At 24.7% G+C, this 21,912-nt stretch overlaps 8 protein-coding genes across 8 annotated transcripts; 5 read left to right on the top strand and 3 right to left on the bottom strand.

Moving 5' to 3' along the window:
• Nucleotides 1–436: 436 nt before the first annotated feature.
• On the top strand, nt 437–2,469 carry OCT59_014218 (uncharacterized protein; the record flags this gene model as incomplete). The annotated part of the gene is made up of 6 exons (XM_025309255.2): nt 437–753; nt 829–915; nt 994–1,072; nt 1,153–1,635; nt 1,725–1,889; nt 1,965–2,469. The coding sequence occupies 6 exons, from the start codon at nt 437–439 to the stop codon at nt 2,259–2,261; spliced, it is 1,428 nt and encodes a 475-aa protein (XP_025179623.2). The 3' UTR covers nt 2,262–2,469.
• Nucleotides 2,470–5,816: 3,347 nt separating this feature from the next.
• On the bottom strand, nt 5,817–6,919 carry OCT59_014217 (uncharacterized protein; the record flags this gene model as incomplete). Its single annotated transcript, XM_025308482.2, has 1 exon — nt 5,817–6,919. One exon carries the CDS (start codon nt 6,917–6,919, stop codon nt 5,828–5,830), a length of 1,092 nt encoding a protein of 363 aa, XP_025179624.2. The 3' UTR covers nt 5,817–5,827.
• Nucleotides 6,920–7,667: 748 nt separating this feature from the next.
• OCT59_014216 (uncharacterized protein) lies at nt 7,668–8,739 on the bottom strand (the record flags this gene model as incomplete). Its single annotated transcript, XM_025331947.2, has 2 exons — nt 7,668–7,700; nt 7,798–8,739. The coding sequence occupies 2 exons, from the start codon at nt 8,737–8,739 to the stop codon at nt 7,668–7,670; spliced, it is 975 nt and encodes a 324-aa protein (XP_025179625.1).
• Nucleotides 8,740–9,676: 937 nt separating this feature from the next.
• OCT59_014215 (uncharacterized protein) lies at nt 9,677–11,085 on the top strand (the record flags this gene model as incomplete). The annotated part of the gene is made up of 5 exons (XM_066142020.1): nt 9,677–9,779; nt 9,968–10,127; nt 10,308–10,522; nt 10,666–11,000; nt 11,074–11,085. 5 exons carry the CDS (start codon nt 9,677–9,679, stop codon nt 11,083–11,085), a joined length of 825 nt encoding a protein of 274 aa, XP_066002089.1.
• A 531-nt stretch (nt 11,086–11,616) lies between these two features.
• OCT59_014214 (uncharacterized protein) lies at nt 11,617–12,854 on the bottom strand (the record flags this gene model as incomplete). Its single annotated transcript, XM_025325745.2, has 3 exons — nt 11,617–12,335; nt 12,421–12,506; nt 12,643–12,854. The coding sequence occupies 3 exons, from the start codon at nt 12,852–12,854 to the stop codon at nt 11,731–11,733; spliced, it is 903 nt and encodes a 300-aa protein (XP_025179627.2). The 3' UTR covers nt 11,617–11,730.
• A 3,683-nt stretch (nt 12,855–16,537) lies between these two features.
• OCT59_014213 (uncharacterized protein) lies at nt 16,538–17,402 on the top strand (the record flags this gene model as incomplete). Its single annotated transcript, XM_025316805.2, has 2 exons — nt 16,538–16,756; nt 16,857–17,402. 2 exons carry the CDS (start codon nt 16,538–16,540, stop codon nt 17,400–17,402), a joined length of 765 nt encoding a protein of 254 aa, XP_025179628.1.
• Nucleotides 17,403–17,520: 118 nt separating this feature from the next.
• Nucleotides 17,521–19,782, top strand: OCT59_014212 (uncharacterized protein; the record flags this gene model as incomplete). Its single annotated transcript, XM_025316808.2, has 3 exons — nt 17,521–18,431; nt 18,507–18,907; nt 18,987–19,782. The coding sequence occupies 3 exons, from the start codon at nt 17,521–17,523 to the stop codon at nt 19,574–19,576; spliced, it is 1,902 nt and encodes a 633-aa protein (XP_025179631.2). The 3' UTR covers nt 19,577–19,782.
• An 834-nt stretch (nt 19,783–20,616) lies between these two features.
• On the top strand, nt 20,617–21,441 carry OCT59_014211 (uncharacterized protein). Its single transcript, XM_025316809.2, has 2 exons — nt 20,617–20,715; nt 20,802–21,441. The coding sequence occupies exons 1-2, from the start codon at nt 20,661–20,663 to the stop codon at nt 21,221–21,223; spliced, it is 477 nt and encodes a 158-aa protein (XP_025179632.2). The 5' UTR covers nt 20,617–20,660; the 3' UTR covers nt 21,224–21,441.
• The last annotated feature ends 471 nt before the right edge of the window (nt 21,442–21,912 follow it).

Raw genomic sequence — 21,912 nt, 5'->3', positions numbered from 1 at the left:
AATTATCTTTTTATGGTCAATTAATTTTATTACAATAATCGCATAAATTTTTTTATATATATATACAATGACAATAAAATTATTTTTTTCTTGGTATGAAATTTTAAGAATTTTTTTAATTTTTTTTTTTTTTCGTAAAATATTTTTCTTTACCGCCTTTAACATTCATTTTTAATTCAAAAATAATCGATTATAGCATTTAACTGTTTCTTTACACATATTTTTCTAAATACAAAAAGTATTATTTATAATTGAAAAATTGATTTTTTCAAATTTAACAAATAAAAAAAAGCATATTTTGTCATTTTCGAAATAAAAACTGATCAATTAAATCTATTAGGTAAGGTCATTTATATTTAAATTATAATTTATCTTGTATGTTAATTAATTTTCTTTTTTTATCAAATTTGAACACAGATTTTTCTACAATATATTTATGGCAGCAAATTCGACATTAACATTAGATTCAGTTGTTTCTTCAGATTATGAATCGTCTAAAGATTCATCAAGAAGTTCTAAAGACGAAACTATGACTATTTCAACAGAAAATACATCATTATCAACATTGGAAATGGATCTAGATTCAACTGAAATAAATGATAAAACTCTTGATCATCTTATCTCTGAAAGACATAGGAGGATAACAACTTCACTTCATCTTGAGGAAAATGATTATGATGAACATCAGAGTAAATTCAAAACTTTATCTGGTTTATTAAAAAATTTTATTGGAGTGAAAGATATCGTTTCTTTGTATGTATCATTTATTGATGATGAAATTTGTCATTATTTATTAGAATCTTAACGCTAATTTTAATGAATTTTTAGACGTATTTCACTTCCTGCACAGCTCCTTGAGCCTATTGGAAATTTGGAATATTGGAATTATAATGATAGACCAGATTATTTTGTTTGGTAATTGTTGCTTAGGTTTCATTTTCTCAATTATTATGATTATGCTAATTTTTTCTTTGATCTGATTGATTCTTTTAGCATTGGAGATTCAGATGATCCATTAGAAAGAATGCTTGCATCAATTCGTTGGTGGTTTTCCAAAGACTTAAAATATGTGGTAAGTTATCATTCATCATATTTTTATTTTTCTTCTTTCTTCGTTTGATGCAAATTTTTACTCTCTTCGATTTTTAATAGAAAGGAAAATTGGTAAAACCATATAATTCAATTCTTGGTGAACAATTTTCATGTCATTGGGATGTAACTTCTCCAAATTTTGATAATAAAGGAAATTTTATTGATGATAGAGAATCAAATTTATCAGGAATATCAAATGGGAACCAAAAATATCGAGTAACTTGCATAAATGAACAAATTTCTCATCATCCTCCTGTATCAGCATTTTATTATCAATGTGAGGAGAAAGGTGTTTCAGCTTACGGAATTGATCAAATTTATGCTAAATTTACTGGAACTTCTGTTAAAATTGGTCCAGGAGAACAAAATAAAGGAATTTATATTAATTTAGATAAAAGAGATAATGAAGAATATTTATTAACACATCCTGTTGCTTTGGTACAAGGATGGTTAAAAGCTTCATTATATATTGCAGTAGGTGAATCTTGTATTGTTACATGTCCTAAGACTAAGTTAAAGGCGATTATTGAATACAAAGAAGAGGTATGAAATATTAAAATATTATTTCATTCGCATTCTCGCATAATTAAGATTAATTCGTGAAAGTTGATCGAAAAATTTTTATATTGTAGAAATGGCTTGGTAAACCAAAGTTTGCTTTCGAAGGAAAAATTTTCAAGTATGATCCGAAGAATGATGATATTAATAAATTAAAAAATGTTAATGATCATAATGTCGTTGCTGAAATTACTGGAAGTTGGAGAGGTCAAGTACATGTAACAAGATGTGATACTAAAGTAAGTAGTAGTGTTTTAGCAAATTACATATCATTCCGCATAAATATCTTACTTTAAACTCTCTTAATTAATTAGGTGTCCCGATTATTACTTGACATGGAAAAGCTGGAAGCTGTTCCAAAGCAAGTAAAACCACTTTCTCAGCAAGGTCCACTTGAATCAAGAAAAGTTTGGCAACCCGTTAGTTCTGCTTTATTCTCAAAAGATTATGCTAAAGCAACAAAAGAAAAGCAAATCATTGAAGAAAGGCAAAGACAAAAGGCAAGTGAAAGGAAAACCAATAAACAAGAATTTGTTAGTGTTTTCTTTAAATTACCAGTTATCAATGGTAAACCTGAATTAAAATCCGCTGGTATTAATGCTTTAAAATGAGATTTATTTATTAATTAGGATAGCTTGTTTTTTTCACGAATTATATGTTAGAGTTTACTACAATGATATCATAATATATAGCATTATTTTTTATAAATTGTAAAGTTATTTAGTTATGTATTATATTACTCATGGAATCATATACACAATATATTTTAAAAAATAAACTATTACTGGAAAATCTATTAAATAAATTATTTTTAAATTATTTCTCATTTGAATTTTTTATTGAAATAAGTCATTTTTACTAGGTGGAAAATTAGTAAAGCAAAATTAAAACTATAAAGGTAATATTCAACAATATTTGCACTTCGAAAAATTGAATGATTTTGTAATCAAAAGATCGAAAGATTGGCTTTCTTGATTGGGCATAATTAATTGACATGATGTTGCCAACTTCCTTTTAGTACAACTATGAAAATAAAATATAAAAAGGCAACCTCATTTGAACTTTAAAAATCCTCATAGAAAATATTTAGATAATTAATTAACAATTATTTAAATATTTCTAAAGAAAAGGAAAATTTTAATAAACTAGTGAACTTTAATGAAATATAAAATACTCAATATATTTTTATTTAAAAGAAGTTTTAAATAATACTATTAAAATTTAATATATTTAAAAAAAAAAAAATATTTAATAATAAATAATTCACCAAAGATAAAATTCATTAGAAATAAAAATCATCTTAAATAAAAATTTATCTAATGTAATTTATTATATAATTAAAATATAATAAAATACAATATAAATAAATAAAAATATCTAAAAATTTACTGTAAAATATTGGAAAATTTAAAAAATTTAATATATTATAATTAAGATGAAATTTACTTTTATTGGATTTTACCAAATTTTATATCTTATAAATTTACTTCTGGTAAATTAATAATCTTTAGTAAATATAAAATTAATTCTTAATAATAATAAAATATTAAAATTTAAATATATTTCAATAAAAACTTATATATAAAATGATGTTTATATGAATTTTCAAAAAAGTAAATTTTCTTTATTAATCATTTAATATTAAGCAAAATTAAATTTAACAAAAAACAAAAAAAAATAGAATTTGTTAAATATAGTTAAAATTAACATTTAAAATTAACTTTAATATTTTAAACTTATAAAATAGGAAAAAATATTTATATTAAATGTTTTTTTTAAAAAAATTATATTTATTAAGATTTTTTTATATAATTTTTTTCTATAAAGTTATGTAATATATATTATGAAATTATAAATATCTAGTATAAATCAATTAATTTGTATTTAAAAATAAAACAAATTGCTAAGTAATAATAATTTCAAATTTTTAAATATAGAAATTTTTTTTTTGTTTTTTTTTTATTTTAAAAAATTCACTGGCAATTTGGTTTATTAATGGGATAAATAAGAATATATAGTATCACTAATCAAATATATAATTAAGCTTTTATTTAAATGAATTCAAGCAATCAGATAAACTTTTCTTCAAATTATAAATGTAAAAGTAAAATAGAAAACAAAAAGTTAGTAACCTTTAAAAGAAAAAACTTTGTATAAAAAAAAGAACTAATTAATATAAAGAAAAAATTCTAAAAATAACTAAATTTCTATTTACTATCTCTTAAACTAGTATAAGCAATTAAAAGCAAATTTACTTGCAATTTTTCCAAAAATTCAGTTCTTATTTAATTTTATGAAAAATAAAGCAATTTTAATAAAATTTTTTTTTCAAAATAGTTTAAATTATATATTATGCAACAAAAATTATCATTTATTAATTATATATTAGAAAATTAAAAATTACTCATTGTTCAAAAATTGTATTTTCAGATAATTATAAAATTTTAAAAAACTATATATATATTTAACTTTAATAATTTTATTGATAATTAATTGTAGCTATATAAAAGCTTAATTGTGAATCACAGTATTCTGGATATCTTGCAAATTTCAGAGATTTGATCCTATACCCCTATTATGCAAATTTTTACTATTAATAAAGGGTGTTTAAACTTATAAAATAATTAGGATATTGTTACATATCACATCTAAGATATTTGCTGAATTATTTAAATAATAAAATCAATAGAAAATGTAACTTCTTTTTTAAGAGATATTAAATATAGAGGGGGATATTATAGTCTGCAATATATGGTAATATAATATTTATATAAAAAATAAGAAATAAATTTACCTTTAATTTATTAATAAAAACACACTTTTTTTTTATAAATAATTTAAAATGTAATCAAAACTTCTTAATTAACAATAAAAAAAATGATTATTTGTATTTATTAATGCTTTTTAGCTATTTAGCAATACTAAAAATAATATTAAAACTTATATATTATTATACAATAAAAATTGCTATAATTTTTGATATTAAAAAGTAATAGTTATATATATATTATTAAATATAATAAAAATAAAATCCTGCTAATCTGCTACAAAAAAATTATGATTAACCAAAAAAGAGTTAATTGCAATATTATTAGGCTTATACATAATCTTATTATTTTTGCAAATATTACTTTCAATATATACATATATTATGATAAAATTCAAAGAAAATAATTATATATTTTCAAAATAAATACTACCATATATTGTAAGTCATAGTACCTCTTTATATATAGTATTCCTTAAAAAAGAAGTCACATTCTCCATTGATTTTATTATTTAAATAATCTAGCAAATATTTTAGATGTAATATGTAGGACTACCCTAATTATTTTATAAGTTTAAACACTTTCTATTAATAGTAAAAATTTACATAATAAGAATTAAGGTTGCTGAAGAAACTAGGGGTTTTGGCAAGTTGGTGAAATGCCAAAATAGCAAAACTTTGCCAAAACTATATGAAAGTCTTATTAAAAGTTAGAGAAACTCTAGAGAAAAGCAAAACCGGACGAAACTTATTATAAATGCCAAAACTGCTAAAACCATAATAAAACTATAGTAAAATCTTGGAGAAACTAATCGTAGAATTTTGGAGAGGATTAGGCAGGCAACCTTAATAAGAATACAAGACTAAACTTCCAAAATTTGCAAGATACCTAGAGTATTGTAGCCTGTGATATACAATACTTCATATATTTCATAAATTGAGATATTACTATATTTATAATAAATGTTAAAATATATTATATAAAATTACTACTTTTTGTAATTATTACCAGTTTTTTCTATATGTTTTTAAAGAAATAGATTTTGAAAAAGATTTTGATAAGGTGATGAAAGAATATAAAATTTTTGTAAAAATCAAAAACTTTAATAAAATTTATATTGAAATATATTTTAAAATTTAACTATTAACATATTGGACTATATAAGAAATAAACTGTATTTTGTTTTTTATAATTTAATTTATATTTTTTAAAAAAAATTAAATAATAATATAATATAAAATATTAAATTTTATTATTTGAATTGCTTTATAATTTAGAAATATTTCAATTTTCTTTATTTAATATAATAACTATTATATTTTTTAAAATTAATTAAATAAATATTATAATATTACTTTTAAATTATTATTTGTAAAAACTAATTATTCATCATTTTTTTAAAAGGAAGTTTACTGATTACTATTTGCATTAAGCCCACTAGGATTATAACCTCTAGCATCTTTATATAAAAATTCATTATCTCCAAAATTGATTTCAATAGTACAAAGACCTTTAGCACCAATAGTTGGAAACCAAATATGTTTTAAATTAGTAAAAGCATTGCCTAAAAATTGGCCATTTTTGGTAAAGAAAACATTACCATTATTAGAATCATAACCACAACCAATAGTAATACCAACTTCTGTCCAATTAGGACCATAATCAATACCTATATCATTATCATTATATTTTTTACCATTAACGGAATGATAACCAACAGAATATAAATTTAAACCAGGTAATCTAAATTCTGGATAAGGTTTTGTAGTTAACCCGATAGCAATATCAGCATTATAAGGATCATTATTTTCAATAATAGTAATTTCAAAATAATGTAATATTCTAACATCTTTAAGATTATTAAGATTATTATCACCTTCAATGATAGGAACAAAATAAGGATAATTTGTCTGAATATTACAATCAAGATTTTTTAAAAATTTAATATTTTTTCCATCATTAGTAACTGATACTATTTTACTTCTGTAAGAATTTTCTTGGGAAGTAAATTGCCATGCTTTTACACCTCCAAGTGTTCTTATATTAGCAATTTGTTCAAGAGTTGGTAAATCATCTTTTGGTGGATTATCGCTTGTAAATTTTTCAGCAGCTTCACGTATTTCAGCCGGTGATGGACCACTTCTTGAGGTGATATTTATAACAGTGTATGGAGGCGGGGGTTGTATAGGTTGTGAAAAATGATGTGGTTGATTGCTTTGTGATAAATTAGACGAAGCATTTGCTCTAGTATCCATAGTATAAGTGTTGACAGGAGAACTTCTAACAGGTATAATATTATTACCTATAATAGTATATTTACGATGTCGACAACAGCAAAAACATATGATTAATGATAATAATAATGTCAATAATCCAGCAAGATATCTGGTATTGCCATTTTGTTTACTGCCAATATCTTTAACCTGTCCGGTCACCAATGAATTATCATTAAAGAAGGGTAATAATAATAAAATTAAAAATAACTTCGTAGTTAAATTCATCATGAATAATGAGTGATAAATAATGAAAGGAGTTTACTTAAGAAAAACTTAATTCTGCGTAAAAAAAGAAGCAATTTATTAAATGTAATACTACATTTTAATTTATACACAATGATTCACGTAAATACGTAACAAATGATTGGGGGAAAATATGTCACAAAGTAAGGGAATCCCCGATTAACGTTAAAAAAATTATAAAATTTACAATAATTATGATCCATTACAAAATTCACAGATTTAGCGATAATTTCATAATTTTATTAGGGGTTAAAATAATCAGCGTATTTTATTTGAGTCAGGATCTCTTACGCGTAATTAAGAATATTATCCGGCTATTATAATTCCTCCAGCACTAATAATAAACCAAATTTACGAATCTGTAATACTGTCGGAATATTGTTGGTAGGTATCAAGCACTATACTAAAGATACGTTCCTTATATAGTAATTAATCTGGGGCACATATATTCTTCAAGATCTTACTCGATAGTCACTCTTAAAAGATTCTTACTTGAAATATATGAAACAATCAATCCAAATCTGACTATGTCCAAAATTTAACTAGATCAGGGGCTTAGGGGTATTCGAAATAATTACAAATCTACTACAAGCCAATTAAAATGGAAATACAGTAAAACAATAATAATTGCCCATTTTAAATAATATTTAATTATACATGAATTATGAAATATATTTAATAAATACAAATATAATAATACAAATAAATAAAAAAAATTTCCATTCGCAGATCAGGATTCTTGTTTCGCAAGATCAGAATAATGCTAAAAAAAAAAGGATAAGCGAAAAAAAAATTGATTAAATTGGCTTCATATAAAATATAATCCTGTAAACTTCATATAATATAAACTTAAAAAGTACCTTAATTATTTTGGATAACTTAGCGAAATTAGGATCTTCGTAAGGTAAACATTCTCTCTCTTTTCTCATTCTTTGAGCAATTTCAGTAAAAGTAGGACATTTTAAATAATTTGCCAACGGATTATTACAATTTCCACAAGACAAACCAATCTTTTTATCGGTACTATTATTACTGTTATTATTATCATTGTCATTTTCATTTTCTTTCCTAACAGCAATTTTATTTAATTCCTCTAAACAAGATTTGGGAAATCCACATTTGGCACAAGCAGCAATTTGACTATGAACATGCATTGCAAATTTACATTTAGTGCACAATTGTTGATCTATCAAAGATTTTCTTGCTTTTATCATCGTTTCCATTTGTAATATCCAATTTTTACAAGAAGAACATTCTGCAAAATCAGAATTAGGTATACCACATGCTTTACAAGTACCATAAAATCTTCGTTGTAAATCCGCAGGATTTGTTATTTGATCGTATGTTTGTTTTTGTGATGGAGGATAACTAGTATTATTTCCTAAATAAATTGGATAACTATCGGAATTATTCGTTGAGAAATCAGTAGGAAACGGATAACCATTATTATTATTCGAAGGATGATATGATGAATAAGGTGGAATATTAATAGGAGATTGAACGAAATTATTATTAATGCTATTATTGTTATCTACATGATTATTATGTTTTTTAATCGAAATTGAATCCCTTCGATTATCTTCAGATAGTGGGTGATAAATTGTACTAACTGGAGGATATTGACTTAGGGAATTCCTATGTTTATCATTATTAAAATGAGTTGGTACTCGAAATCCACCAGGACTTGTTGTATTTGGATCTATAAATCCTCCCGCTGGACTTATTGAATTTGGTGCAATGAATCCACCTGGATTCACTTTAGAATGGTTGGTTTGATGATAATTATTATTTTGATTATACATTATTAATTATTTGAATTAATTTTTGTAAATAGAAGCTATTCATTTCTGCAATTTTATATGTATTTTTCATGATTTTATTATTTGCAACACATTCTATTTTCTAATGCCTTGTGGAAAATTTATCTCCAATAATAGATAAATAACAAAAAGAGCATATGTATTATGCGCATCAATCAATTATGCAGTTCACAGAGAAATCAGTTACTAAATTTAGAATGCCAAATAAATTTGTCTGCGACCTAATATATGCTAAGAAATTTGATTGGTTCTCTCGATTTTAATATGTGCAAGCGAAACAAGCCGATCTTTATATACTTATCACGTGATGGGTTGATCAAAGAAGCGATCAGTTTTTTTGAAAAAAAAAACAATAATAATATTACCTATTATACATATAAAGCCGCACAGACCATTATTTCATTCCTTCAAATGTTTTCCCGCTTTTTTTTTTATGAATGATTTGAATACAAACAGCAAATACTAAGTATCACAAATTTTCTTGCCATTCTTATTAAATCGTTCCTTTTCAAGTCTAGTTCGGATTTTAATAAGGGTACAATCGGTCATATTGTCGGTGACGACTCTACTTATAAATTAAAAAACTATTTATAAAGAGGTTTTTTACTTTTTAAGTTCGATCGCATTGAAAAATGGTTACGCAACTCTTTAGGTTACGCAATTTTTATATCACGCAACAGATTATCAACCGATAAACGATTGAGTTTCAGATAGTTTGTGATTTTCAATTGATAGACTACTCTTGACTAAATTGACCCGCTGACGAAAAAAAAAAACTGAAAAAAAAACGTCCCTAATATGACCATAAATAGTCTTTCGTCGTTTGTGTTAGGTCTTTTGATGGTAACACCGTGGTAACACTATGGTAACCTACAATTGTTGCCCATATTAGACATCCATCCAAATATCGACAGAAAAAATGGGTCGTACGGCAAGAAGAAATAGCGAGCAAGACCTCTTCTTCAATAAACATTCAAGTCGAAAGAAAAATAACCTATGTGCAAAGTGTAAGAAGGAAGAAAGTAAGTTTACTTTTTATTCTTTTCTTTATATTCTTTATTATTATGTTGTCTATATGTATAAAGTTAAATCTTGCAAAATCTGAACAATTTGTTTTTTGAGAAAAAAAAAAAAGTATTTATTTTTTCAATTTCAACAAAAAGTTATTTTTAAACTAAAATTTTACTAATAATTTATTTATTATTATTAGGTTTCGATGGTCGTTGGATACAATGCGATACTTGTCATTTATGGTACCATACAGCATGCGTAATGATTAAACTTAATGACAGTGGTGAGTTTAATGGTGACTACTATTGTCAACTATGTACCGGTGTATCAGATCCAATTATTCCAGAAATTCGCCCGAGGTAATTAATAAAAAAATCTTTTCCTTAAATTATTTTGTACCTTTTTAAAAAGAATTTTGTTACTATAGGCGTTTTCTTATTTGAAAAGATAAAAATGGCTCGAGTATAGTTAAGTATTAACTTGGCAGTTTTTTTTCCTCTTCCCTCTGTTTTTTTTTCCCTCGTCTATTTATTTAATAGCGAAGAAGATTGTCAACTGAACAGTAGGCTTTCTCCTTCATCGTCAACCTCCTCTTCTTCCGGTGCAAGTGGACAATCTACTAAGAAATATAAAAATGGGACTTCACATACGACACCTTCTACACTTTCTCCATTCATGCCTACATCTTTTTTAGAAATTGGGAAATATAAAAAGGGAAACAATCATCTTCATCGTAATTTCAATGACGTTGAAGGTAAAATAAACAAAAAAAACCTTTTTATTATGAAGAATTCTTTATGTATTTCTTTTTATTTTACAATTATTATCTTTTAATATCTTCTCATTATTAGATTTACTAAAATATTAAATATTTTTTTTTAAAAAAAATTACATCAGAAATCCCAAAGAAAAAAAAATGTAAACTGCAAAAATATGAAACACCTCTTAGGCCAAGTAACGTAAACGTTGAAATTCGGCGATTATTTGAAACATCAGTTTCAGATAAACCGATATCTCGACCTTACGATTGGCCAAATCCTGTTCCTTATTCCCGAGCCATCATTAGAATGAGTCAAATTCGCGAATTTATTCTAACACACTGTCCAAAAGCCGTTGCAGTTGGAATGGATATCGATGATTCCTCAGAACCTAAACCTAAATCATTACAAATGGCTGAAGACTTATGGAAGAAATTGGATTTACTTGAACAAAAGTATAATCAGCATAATCAGGTTTAATATTTACATTCTTTGGGGGGAGGGAAATTTTTTTTTTTAAAAATGAACATTTTTTTTTTCGTGTAAGGTTTCTGCATAATTGATGGGTTGGATTTAAAAGGGTTGAAAAAAAAATTTTTAAACCTGTTATTTTTTTTTTTATTATTAATTAAAATATTCTAGCAATATAAAAAGGTAAAAGTTATTAATTCCTTTGCAAAAAAAAAGATATTTGATTTGATTATTTAGTATAGAATATTACAAAATATAAAATAACATCATAGCAAAAGTTAAAGCTAAAATTTCTTCATTTCATTAGATATAAAAAAAAAGTTTTTTTTTTGTAAATAATTTCGGTTGTAAATTACAATCAAATAATATTAATTTTTAATAGCAAACAAAAAAAAAGGAAGAATTAAAATTCAAATTTTTTTTAATTTTTTGTATTTAGGATAGAACATGTAAATATTTTGTTACGCCCAACTGAATAAAACCTAAACTTTAAAAATCAAACGTAACGCATACTTGTTTAAGTGATATGAGTTACACATAATCAAAAAGTGACACAACAATATTTTCTTATCTTGGTAAAATCACTTGTTATACAAAAAAAAAATATTTTTTTTTTTTTCCTTGGCTGTGTCAGACTTTTTTTTTTATTATTTAGACCGTTTAATATTCTATATAAAATAATAAATAAAATAATATAAAAAAATAAAATAAAAAATTTTCTATGAATCTAAATTCAATCAAATTCACATCTATATCTAAAAAAATCTAATATTCTATTGGTTCTTTGAATTCCACTATCACAAATACAACTTATTTTATATATATCATCTTGATAATTATAATTACAAAAATTTATAATCGATTTACCATTATCTTCAATTATTTTCTTAGAATTACCACCAATCAATGGCTTTTTACATTTTTCATTACATACTTTTCTATAATCGTAACAATTAAATCTACAATTGTCCGAAATAATTTTAATATTATTAGATTGTAACATGTTTGATATTATTTTTGAGAATGAAATAATTTCTTGATTGTCATTATAATTATTATTTTTACAATAACATTTTGATGTAAATTGATTTGTTGATAATTGTGAACATTCATTAATTTTTATCATATTTTTTGAACATTTTGTTGTAAGAATTTCATCACACATTGTGTTAAATGCTTTACAAGCATGCATTGAAATTTTTTTATCAACTTTGAATGAATATGAAGTTGTGGAAATGGTGGTGGAAGAAGAAGTGATTGTAATTGATGATGATGATGATGATGATGAGTCATCAATATTATGCATGATAACGTCATGTTTTTCTTTCTCTATTAAAACTAGATCAAAATAGTGATCAAAATAAATGGAATTACTAATCAAATTAAAATGGATTTTATTATAAAATAATATTAATTTACTTACTTTTATTCTTGGATAAATTAACCTTAATACCTTGACAGTTGTTGTTATTTAAATTAAATCTCAAATATTTTAACAAGGATTCGTCACTAAATCGATTATTATTTTTTTTTATTTATATTTTTTTTATTTTTATTTAAGATTGATTGCGTCATAAACGTAAACATTTATTATATTTATTATTAAAATGGAATACATATAAAAAAAAATTTTATTTTTATTTACCAGATATTTGCCTGATTTTTCTTAAAAAAGAATTGATTTGTATTTGATGCATGTGAATCACGATTTAATTTAATACATGGAAAATATATTAAATCGATAATTTGATTTTCTTTCAATTCATTATATGATATGCTAAAACTTGATACGATTCTATTTTGTAAGATTGTGAAAACGAAATAAAGAATGTAATAATAATATTTATTAAAAAACATCTTATTTTTTATTATTATTATTTTTTTTTATAATAAAAATAATATTATAAGATATAAAACAATTGAAATTTAAAGAATTATGTGAAGAAAGAAATTTTTTTTTTTTCACCCGTTTTTATAGGTAAAAGAAAATAAAATTATTGAATTTTTTTTTTATTTGTTTAGATTTTAAACGGATAAATCAGGATTTGCGTTTGAATTAATTAAAATTTGTAGGACAAGAATTATTTTTCAAATGCAGCCAATATAAATTGCCGAATCATGTAAATGAGTTCGTTAAATGTTAAGTAAAAACAAATAAAACCCGATACATTTATTTGCCAAGAAAAGATAAATAAAATAAAACGGAAACACACTTTTGTAACACATCCGAATTTAAAACTTATAAGCAGCAATTAAAGTAAATAAAGATCCGAGATTCGACAATGACTATCCAATTATAAAAAAGAAAAATTAGGATTTCAAATCATAAATGTCTTGTTTATCATCATTATTGACTATCCATTCCGTTCTATATGAAAGTACAGTCAGACTGGCATTATAATTAACGTACCTCCTTGACCTGTATCACTTTACTTTATTGACCTTATTAAAATAATCTATTAGGAGTCTGGCTTAGGCTAAGCCAGGCTAAGCCACAAATTTTATAGCTCAGCAGCTCAGCTTGATACTATGAGCTAAGCTATAATAAATTTCAGATCAAGCCCAAACTGGATTCAAAAAAATACAGTACATTTATTTTAGTTACTAAATAAAACTCACAAGTCTTAATTTACTATTCCAGTGTTCCAGTTTAAAATTTAAAAGGAATATTAATTTGGATTTTATAATTTATTTTATCACCTGGCTACTAATTGGTATTTAGGATTTTTTCCGCCAGTTATAAACTGGCGGACCAATTAGTATATCCAGGATGATAAAAAAGTTATTTACTGATCTAGTTTAGTATATAAATGGGTCATCATCCTTCGGATGATAACCCATTTATATACTACTAGATTAGTAAATAACTAATACGCAACTGCGATGCATCGCACCTTTTTTTGTCACCTGTGTCACACCCTTCCCCTTTTCATTTTTTTATATGTATTCTGTAAAAAATTATTTTTCACACCCTAATTAAATGTCACATGTTTTAACATGTTTTAATTTTGCCTGGCATTACGTAATTTTGCCCAGGGTGCAATGTATTGCAGGTGTGATAAAAAACAAAACCCTTTATATTTTTAGTATTTTAAATTAAAATTAAAATTCAAAAGTTCTTCATAAAAAAATATTAAAAAGATTTGTTTAAATGTTATATTAAATTTTCTTTTTAAAATACTTTTTGATAATCTCATAAACTATTTTTTTTCAAAAAATTTATAGCACTTTAAAGCATTTTGATTTATAAGAAAAATAGCTAAAAATAATAAATAAACTATTTAGAGAGACTTTTAAATATTTTGATAAAGTATTTTTATTTTAAACTTGAAAATATTCACTTTTTTTAATATTGAAATAATATATTTAATTTTGGTAAATAAATTTTTCTACATTAAAAATAATAATATAGGTTATTTTGAATACAGTCAAAGTTCTCTATAACGAATCCCACGGGCTGAAGATTAAAATTCGTTATAGTAAGAAATTCGCTATACTAAAAGCCATTTTATTATAAATACTAAGATCTGTACCTGAACTTTTCTTCATTATAGCAAATTATTCGCTATATAAAAATTCGCTATAGAGAACTTTGACTGTATATTCAAAAGTATTATTTTAATGCTATAATTGAATCCAATATTTTGGAGTAGTTTAAAGACAATCAGATTTACTTACCTATATATTTAAAATATAGCTATATAAAATAATGAAGATATATAGTACAAATATTTTAGTTTTAAATTGAATAAGAAGAAATTCTTTAATAGGAAAAAGTGTAATTTTCAGAAGTAAAATATAAAAAATAGTATTGAAACCAAATAAAATAAGCTAAATAATCTTATTAATTGCAAATCTAATTCTAATAAAAAGGAAGTTACAAAATAATTAGAAAATAAAAAATTAAGCCTATGGATAATCTTTACAGAAACTTAATATTTTTTAATATTAATTTAATATCAATTTAATATTGATGTGATATCAAATAAAATATTATCATTTCGATATTATACTATCAATATTAAATTGATATTAAATTAATATTGAAATAATATTGAAATAATATTGAAATGATAATTAAAATGACATTGACATGACATCTTTAAGTTAAACTTAAATATGTTGTTTCAATGTCATTTCTATTATCATTTTAATATCATTTTGATACTATTTCAATATTATTTTGATATTGAAATGATAATATTTTATTTCAATATTAAATCGATATCAAAATAATATCAAAATGATATTATTTGAAAACTTGAAGTTTCTGTAAAGATATTTATAATAAATTTATTATTTTTAACTAAAATTTATTTAATATAATAATTTTTTATAGTTGATTGTAAAATAAATAATTCAATTTATTTAGAAAGTAAAAGAAAAGAAAAAAAATTAGTTTTTAATTATTTATTAATAGTTAAGTTTTTTTTCTAATTAAAATGAAATATAAATATAAATAAATTTTCCATATAATATTAATTAGCCAATTTGTGAAAAATAGTATTATTACTTATTTAGGATAAGAAATAAATTTACTCTTATAATGTAATATTTTAAAAAATTCAAAAATTCAAAAATTCACACTTTTATAATATTTTATAAAAATAAATTACTATATAATTATTTTTTTTTTATTTTTCATATTTTATTTAATAAAAAAAAAATTGAAAAATAAAAAAATGTTGTAATAATTTATATAATATTATATATCCTTAATATCTATTGGTCATTTTCTAAAATATTACTATATGTTATAAATTATTTTCTTTCAATTTCTTTTCGTTTTATTGTATATATAAATTATTTATAAAATTCTAGATAATTGTACTAATTAATTAATAATTATATAAATTTTACCAAATTTTAAAAATGTTATATAGCATTATTTCAAGTTCTAAATATAATTTTATTAAAAGATTCTTCTTATATTTATAATATTTACTAATAAAATTACGGATTAGATAATGTGCATATATTGGAAATACCTTTAATTATAATTATCCAGAATTCTGGAAAATAGATTTGTAGTATGCTGAAGGAAATAGAAACCGGGATTACCATAAATACCTTTCTTTTTGTTGAATTTGTTATTAACCTAATGTGAATTAAGTTTGTTGAACAAGAATTTTTTTACCTATTCCTTTGATTTATAATCTTTTTAAAACTTTCATGAATCCCATCTATATAGATAGTTATAATTAAATAGTATTATTTTTCTTATAAACTTATATCATAAGTCTTTGAAATAAAAAAATATATAAATATAATTATTAAAATATAAATACAAAATACATTTTCTGAAAGGTTAAAATATATACATTGATGCAAAATCTTCTCTACCGTTGAATGAGTTGTGTTTGTCGTACAATCTGATAAAGCTAAATGATTACGATAATCTCAAATTTTGCATATAAATGCTACCATAAAAATTTCAAATGACCTTCCAGATACGGTCATTATTATTTGAAAGATTATAAAAGAAAAACATTTAAATATGTTCATCTTTTTCGAAAAAACGAACAAACCATTCTCTTAAAATGCGTTTCACTACCGTGCTTGACTCTGTTCCAATTTTCCCTATCCGTCTTAAATGTCCTTCAGATTCCGTATATGTAGTAAATGTGACCGCACAAACTACTGGAGAGATATTGTTGAGGAACTTCCAAGCTCGTATGTATAATCACAATCATCATAAGCTTATATACCTTGAAAAGGATATACAGTTTGTAGATACGCTTGAAATGCTAGGAATTAAGGTATTTGTCTAGGTCCTGTAAATGTTTACGAGACTGCGCTTGATTAAAAAGGGTTCTTTTTTTTATGTGTATGCTATGAATTGTTCATGCTTAACCTTAGGAAGGAGATTTAGTTGAGGCAATATATAGTGATTGTGAAAATTCGAGTGTGAAACTTCCTTCGTTATCAATTACTCCAAGAAGCTCAATGACAATATACGTTGAATCAATGACTGAAAAAACAATAGAATTAAAAGTAAACTGGAGTGACACCGTCGAACAGATTAAAGAAATGATTCAGAATTTAAAAGGCGTTCCTCCTCGCATACAACGAATTAGTTTTGCAGAAAAAGAATTAAGTGGCTCTGAAACCTTATCATATTACAATATTCAAAAATGGTCTACATTGTATCTAGAATTTAAAGCAAAAATTTATGTGAAAACCAAACGGACCGGTGAAGAAATAATATTAAATGTAGTGACAAGTGACACTATCAGCCAAATTAAACAGAATATCCAGGATAGAAAAGGCATTCCTCTTAACCATCAACGTCTTATTTTTACTGACAGACAATTGTATGACGAGTACACCTTGTTAGATTACAACATCGAAGATGAGTCCACATTACATTTAGAATGTAAAACAATGATAATCTATGTGAAATAAATAATGGAAAAAAAATAGATTTGGAAGTAGAGATAATTGATACTATTGACCAGATTAAACAAAAGATTCAAGATAAAGAAGGTATCCTCCCCGTGTTACAAGCCTTACTTTTGCCGGTATGCAATTGTATGAAGATTATAATTTATCATATTATAATATCCGAGAAGAATCCATATTACAATTAGAAATTAAATCAGTAATCCATGTTGTAATAACCAAGACCAGAAAAACCTTAGAATTGAAAGCAGATACAAGTGACACTGTCAAACAGATTAAACAAAAGATTCAAAGTGAAGAAAACATTCCTCTTGACCAACAATGTCTTATTTTTGATGGCAGGCAATTATATAACGCTCATACCTTGTCGTATTATAATATCAAAAAAGGGTCCACATTGAATTTAGAATGTAAATTAATAACGATCTATGTGAAAATATTTAACGGAGAAACAATCGACCTGGAAGTAGAAGTAATTGACACAATCGGTCAGGTTAAGCAAAAGGTTCGAGATAAGGAAGGCACCCCAATTGCAAATCAACAGCTCATTTTTTTTAATAAGACTTTGAATAACTGGGAAACTCTGTTACATTATGGTATCACCGAAGGATCCACGTTGTCATTGACAATAATTCGGCAGTATAAAGCGTATAAAAGGGAAATTTTTGTGAAAACATTGACCGGAAAAACAGTTATCCTAGATTTTGATTCAAGCGACACTATTGATATGATTAAATCTAAGGTCGAGAAAAAAGAAGGCATTCCTCCTGACCAGCAACGTATTATTTTTGCTGGTAAGCAATTGGAGGATGGAAAAACTTTATCAGATTATAATATTCAAGAAGAGTCTACGTTGCATCTTGTACTTAGACTACGTGGTGGGATGTTTCAAGAAACTAGTGGTCGCAAAGAATTTGATGCATTGCCATCACTCACACAATACATGCAAACAATTGAAGAACGCTTACAAGATGGAGTTCATGCTGGTATTGCTTGTAATTATTGTGGTAAGAGTGAATGGAAAGGAGCAAGGTTAATATCCACTGTAAATACTGCTAATCAATTTTGTTTTTTTTGCTAATACAATTCTACTTTCCTTATATAAAGATATAAATGTTCAGAGTGCCCTGATTACGATTTGTGCTTTGAATGTATCGCAATTTCTAATTTGCTTCATAACGTGCAACATCATTTTCTGGTATTTTTGAATCCCTCAGATTCAAAGGAAGATTCAAAGGAAATTCCAAAAGATCTTTCTGCTGCCGATATTACCATCTCCCCAATACTTCCAACCAAGAAAGAAGATTTGTTAACCTTGTTACGTGAAGAAGAGAAGCGAAGATTTTCACCTAAAATACAAAAACGGTATTATGAAGTTGGGAGCGATCCTACATTTGGCAAAGACTGGATGGATGTTACAGACCAAATGCAACATGAATTAGTTAGAGAATTTGGCTATTCAGATGAGGCAGTACAATTATTACGACGTGCACCACAACTTTATCCAGGTAAAGAAAGTGCATACGATTCTCAAACTTTTCTGATAAGTTATAAAAGAGTTGTTAATATCAAATTTCTTTTATTAAGATGATCCTGAATTTAATAAAACTCAAGTATATGTTCGCAACAATATTGCTAATATTGGAAATCTCACTGAAGGAATGATGGCACCTGATTGCTCATTAGTTCCATTAAAATCTTTTACATTTAATGATGATACCAAATCACCAACAATAATTTCATTACGTTCACTTTGTCAACCGGGACGACCAATTGTTCTTCTTGGTGGATCATATACTTGTCCTTTATTCCGATATATATCACATGTACTCAATGATATATATAATCGATATAACACACAAATAGATTTTTACATGATCCAGATTCGAGAAGCACATGCATCTGATGTTTGGCCTATTGGTAACGTTGTATCTGTTAAGGAACATCGCACATTGACTGATCGGTTATCCGCTGCACACGAAATGGTCAAAGAAACCAAATTAGAAATACCAGTATTGTCAGATACAATGGATGATACTTTTTTGAAATTGTACGCACCGTGGCCATTCAGATTTTTTGTCATTGTAGATGGAATTTTGAAACTTGTTGGGATGCCAAAAGAGGCACGTTATGATACGACAGATCTAGTTGAATGCTTGGATAATCTCATTAAATGATAGAAAAGATTAAAGATAATAAAATGATTTATTAGTTATTATGTGTATATTATTATTGCTATCAATTAAAGTTTATGGTTTAGTAATTTATGATAATTACAAGATTTGTTATAGTTAGTATGATAATATTTTAAATAAAGTTTTTTTTTATGCCATTCGTAACATTATGTCTATATGAAGAAGCATATATGAGTAGCTAAATCCTTGTGAGACGATAAATGATAATATTTGAACCATATTGGCGCGATAGAGTACTCATTTATTTACGCGTAATTATAATCATTCCGGTATCTAAGCTTTTTTTGTGATAGATTGTTCAATTGTGCTGATCCCATTAATTAAAATTAAATTGATAGTGTAACCAAAAAAACTTTATAGAATTATGTCAAAAATTATTTAGCCCAGATCATCGTGAAGACTACTAGATTTCTTGTAAAAAGTCCAATCATAATCAAGAAAATCAATTCTTCATATTCTTGTTTAGTTCAAAATCAAGTCTTAAGTTTAAGATTGGAAGGATGATTTTCATCCGGAACTGCTACCGTACATATAAACATTGTCAATTATGAACCTAGAGTAATTAAAGGAAGATAAAAAAAATGTATTTTTTTTTGAAAGACCTAATATTTTTTAAATGATTAGTTAATATAATCATAATACTAGTAGTCCTTAAACTAAAGAAGTTACTAAAGATTCAATCATTTAAATAAATATAGCCGAATAGTCGAGTAACAGTAGATATGAATATTGATATCCCACAACATGTGAAATATTTTGACGCCAAAAGGCAAAAAACTAAAACGTAAATAGAAGATTATCAAAAAAAAAAAGACGGAGTGTTTCAAAGAAATCATTGATTACATCACAAAAAAAATTTTCTGCGGAGTGTGAAATCAAATAATCACATGATTTTAATTAATAATGATCTAATACAGTAGTCATTTGATAGAAACAAAAGCAATCCGAATGGTAGTTTGATGTTTGTAATACGTAAGATTTTGTGATTCAAAAGGGAATATTTAAACATGACATAACTTTCTAAATCCTTTTTTTTCTTTTTGAAAAAAAAGTTGAAACGAAAATTATGTATAAAAAAATTGGATTTATATTTATTTTTTTAATTTTATTTATTAATAAAGGTATAGTAATAATTTACATATATTTTATATACATTATCAGATATTATATATTTACATTATATTTACATTATAAATTTCTTAAATAGGATCATTTGAACAATTACCATTAATAAAATCAGAATGTTCAAATTTAATTTTAACAAAAACTTCAACAGTAACTTCAACAATTTATCTTACTTCTGTTACCACTTCAACTGTTATTATGTCTTCATTACCTGATTTGAAATCAGGAAAACCTTTAATAGAAAATCCAACCCCAACATCATTACATAAAGTTGATAATAATAATAAACCCAAATTATTTAATATAGCAATTATAGTTGGTTCATTATTAACAGGTTGTATTATAAATGCAGTTGGTTTCTTAATGTATTGGTGGTATAAAAAGAAATTTGGTTTTATGGTTGAATTATATTTATGTGTTGTGGTTATGGTTATTATGATGGTTGCAATGTGCGTTGAAGAAATATTATTTGAATTTATGAATAGAATTTATACTACTGCTTGATATAATATTATGTTATTATTGTTGATCAATCCCTATTAGTAATTAATTTACCATTATTTGTATATATATAAAAAAACCCGTTACATGGTTACACCACAATCATAATTTATTAGTCTCATTCATGACTTAGTTATTTATTTGAAAGAAATACTTACTTTCTTAATTCACAACATTCACAACGCAATATATTTAGCGCTTAAATAGCATTTTTTAAATTCAGCAATTCTGTGACCTATAAAACAAATCTTTTAGTCTTCTATAAATTGTAATTTAAATCCTCTATTGACCAAATATTCAACATTTTCAAAATTTGTCCCCAATTTAGGCTGTTTACTTTTAAATAACTCAAATTTTATTAACGTTCTTTTATTCCTTTATTTAATATTAGTTTATATACTACCGTCATATTTAAAGTTTAACCATCTCAATATGAATAACTTTCCTCGGACTAAATATATTTAATAGACGAATTTTATCACATTGCAGATCCTATAAAAACATGTATTGCACAGGTTTTAATTTCAGAAAAGTCATGCATGTTTATTCTATATTTTCAATGTTTCAAATTACTAGAAACTTCTATCAGTATCATCAGTATCGTAATTTTTTCACCTGAAGAAGATCAGGGAAACAAGAATAATTATATGTAGATAGCTCATCTTATCCAACCATAACTCGTGAACTTGACA

This window comes from Rhizophagus irregularis, chromosome 21, assembly GCF_026210795.1.
Source record: "Rhizophagus irregularis chromosome 21, complete sequence".
In the NCBI taxonomy this organism is placed as follows: Eukaryota; Fungi; Glomeromycota; class Glomeromycetes; order Glomerales; family Glomeraceae; genus Rhizophagus; species Rhizophagus irregularis.
The sequence above is the reverse complement of the archived record's forward strand: the minus strand, read 5'-3'. Positions and strand labels throughout refer to the sequence as shown.

Excerpts from the sequence above, each read along its gene's own strand:
- OCT59_014211 (XM_025316809.2), top strand. The coding sequence starts at position 20,661 with ATGTATAAAAAAATTGGATTTATATTTATTTTTTTAATTTTATTTATT. Across the intron at positions 20,716-20,801 it reads AATTTTATTTATTAATAAAG|GATCATTTGAACAATTACCA; the intron begins GTATAGTAATAA and ends TTTCTTAAATAG.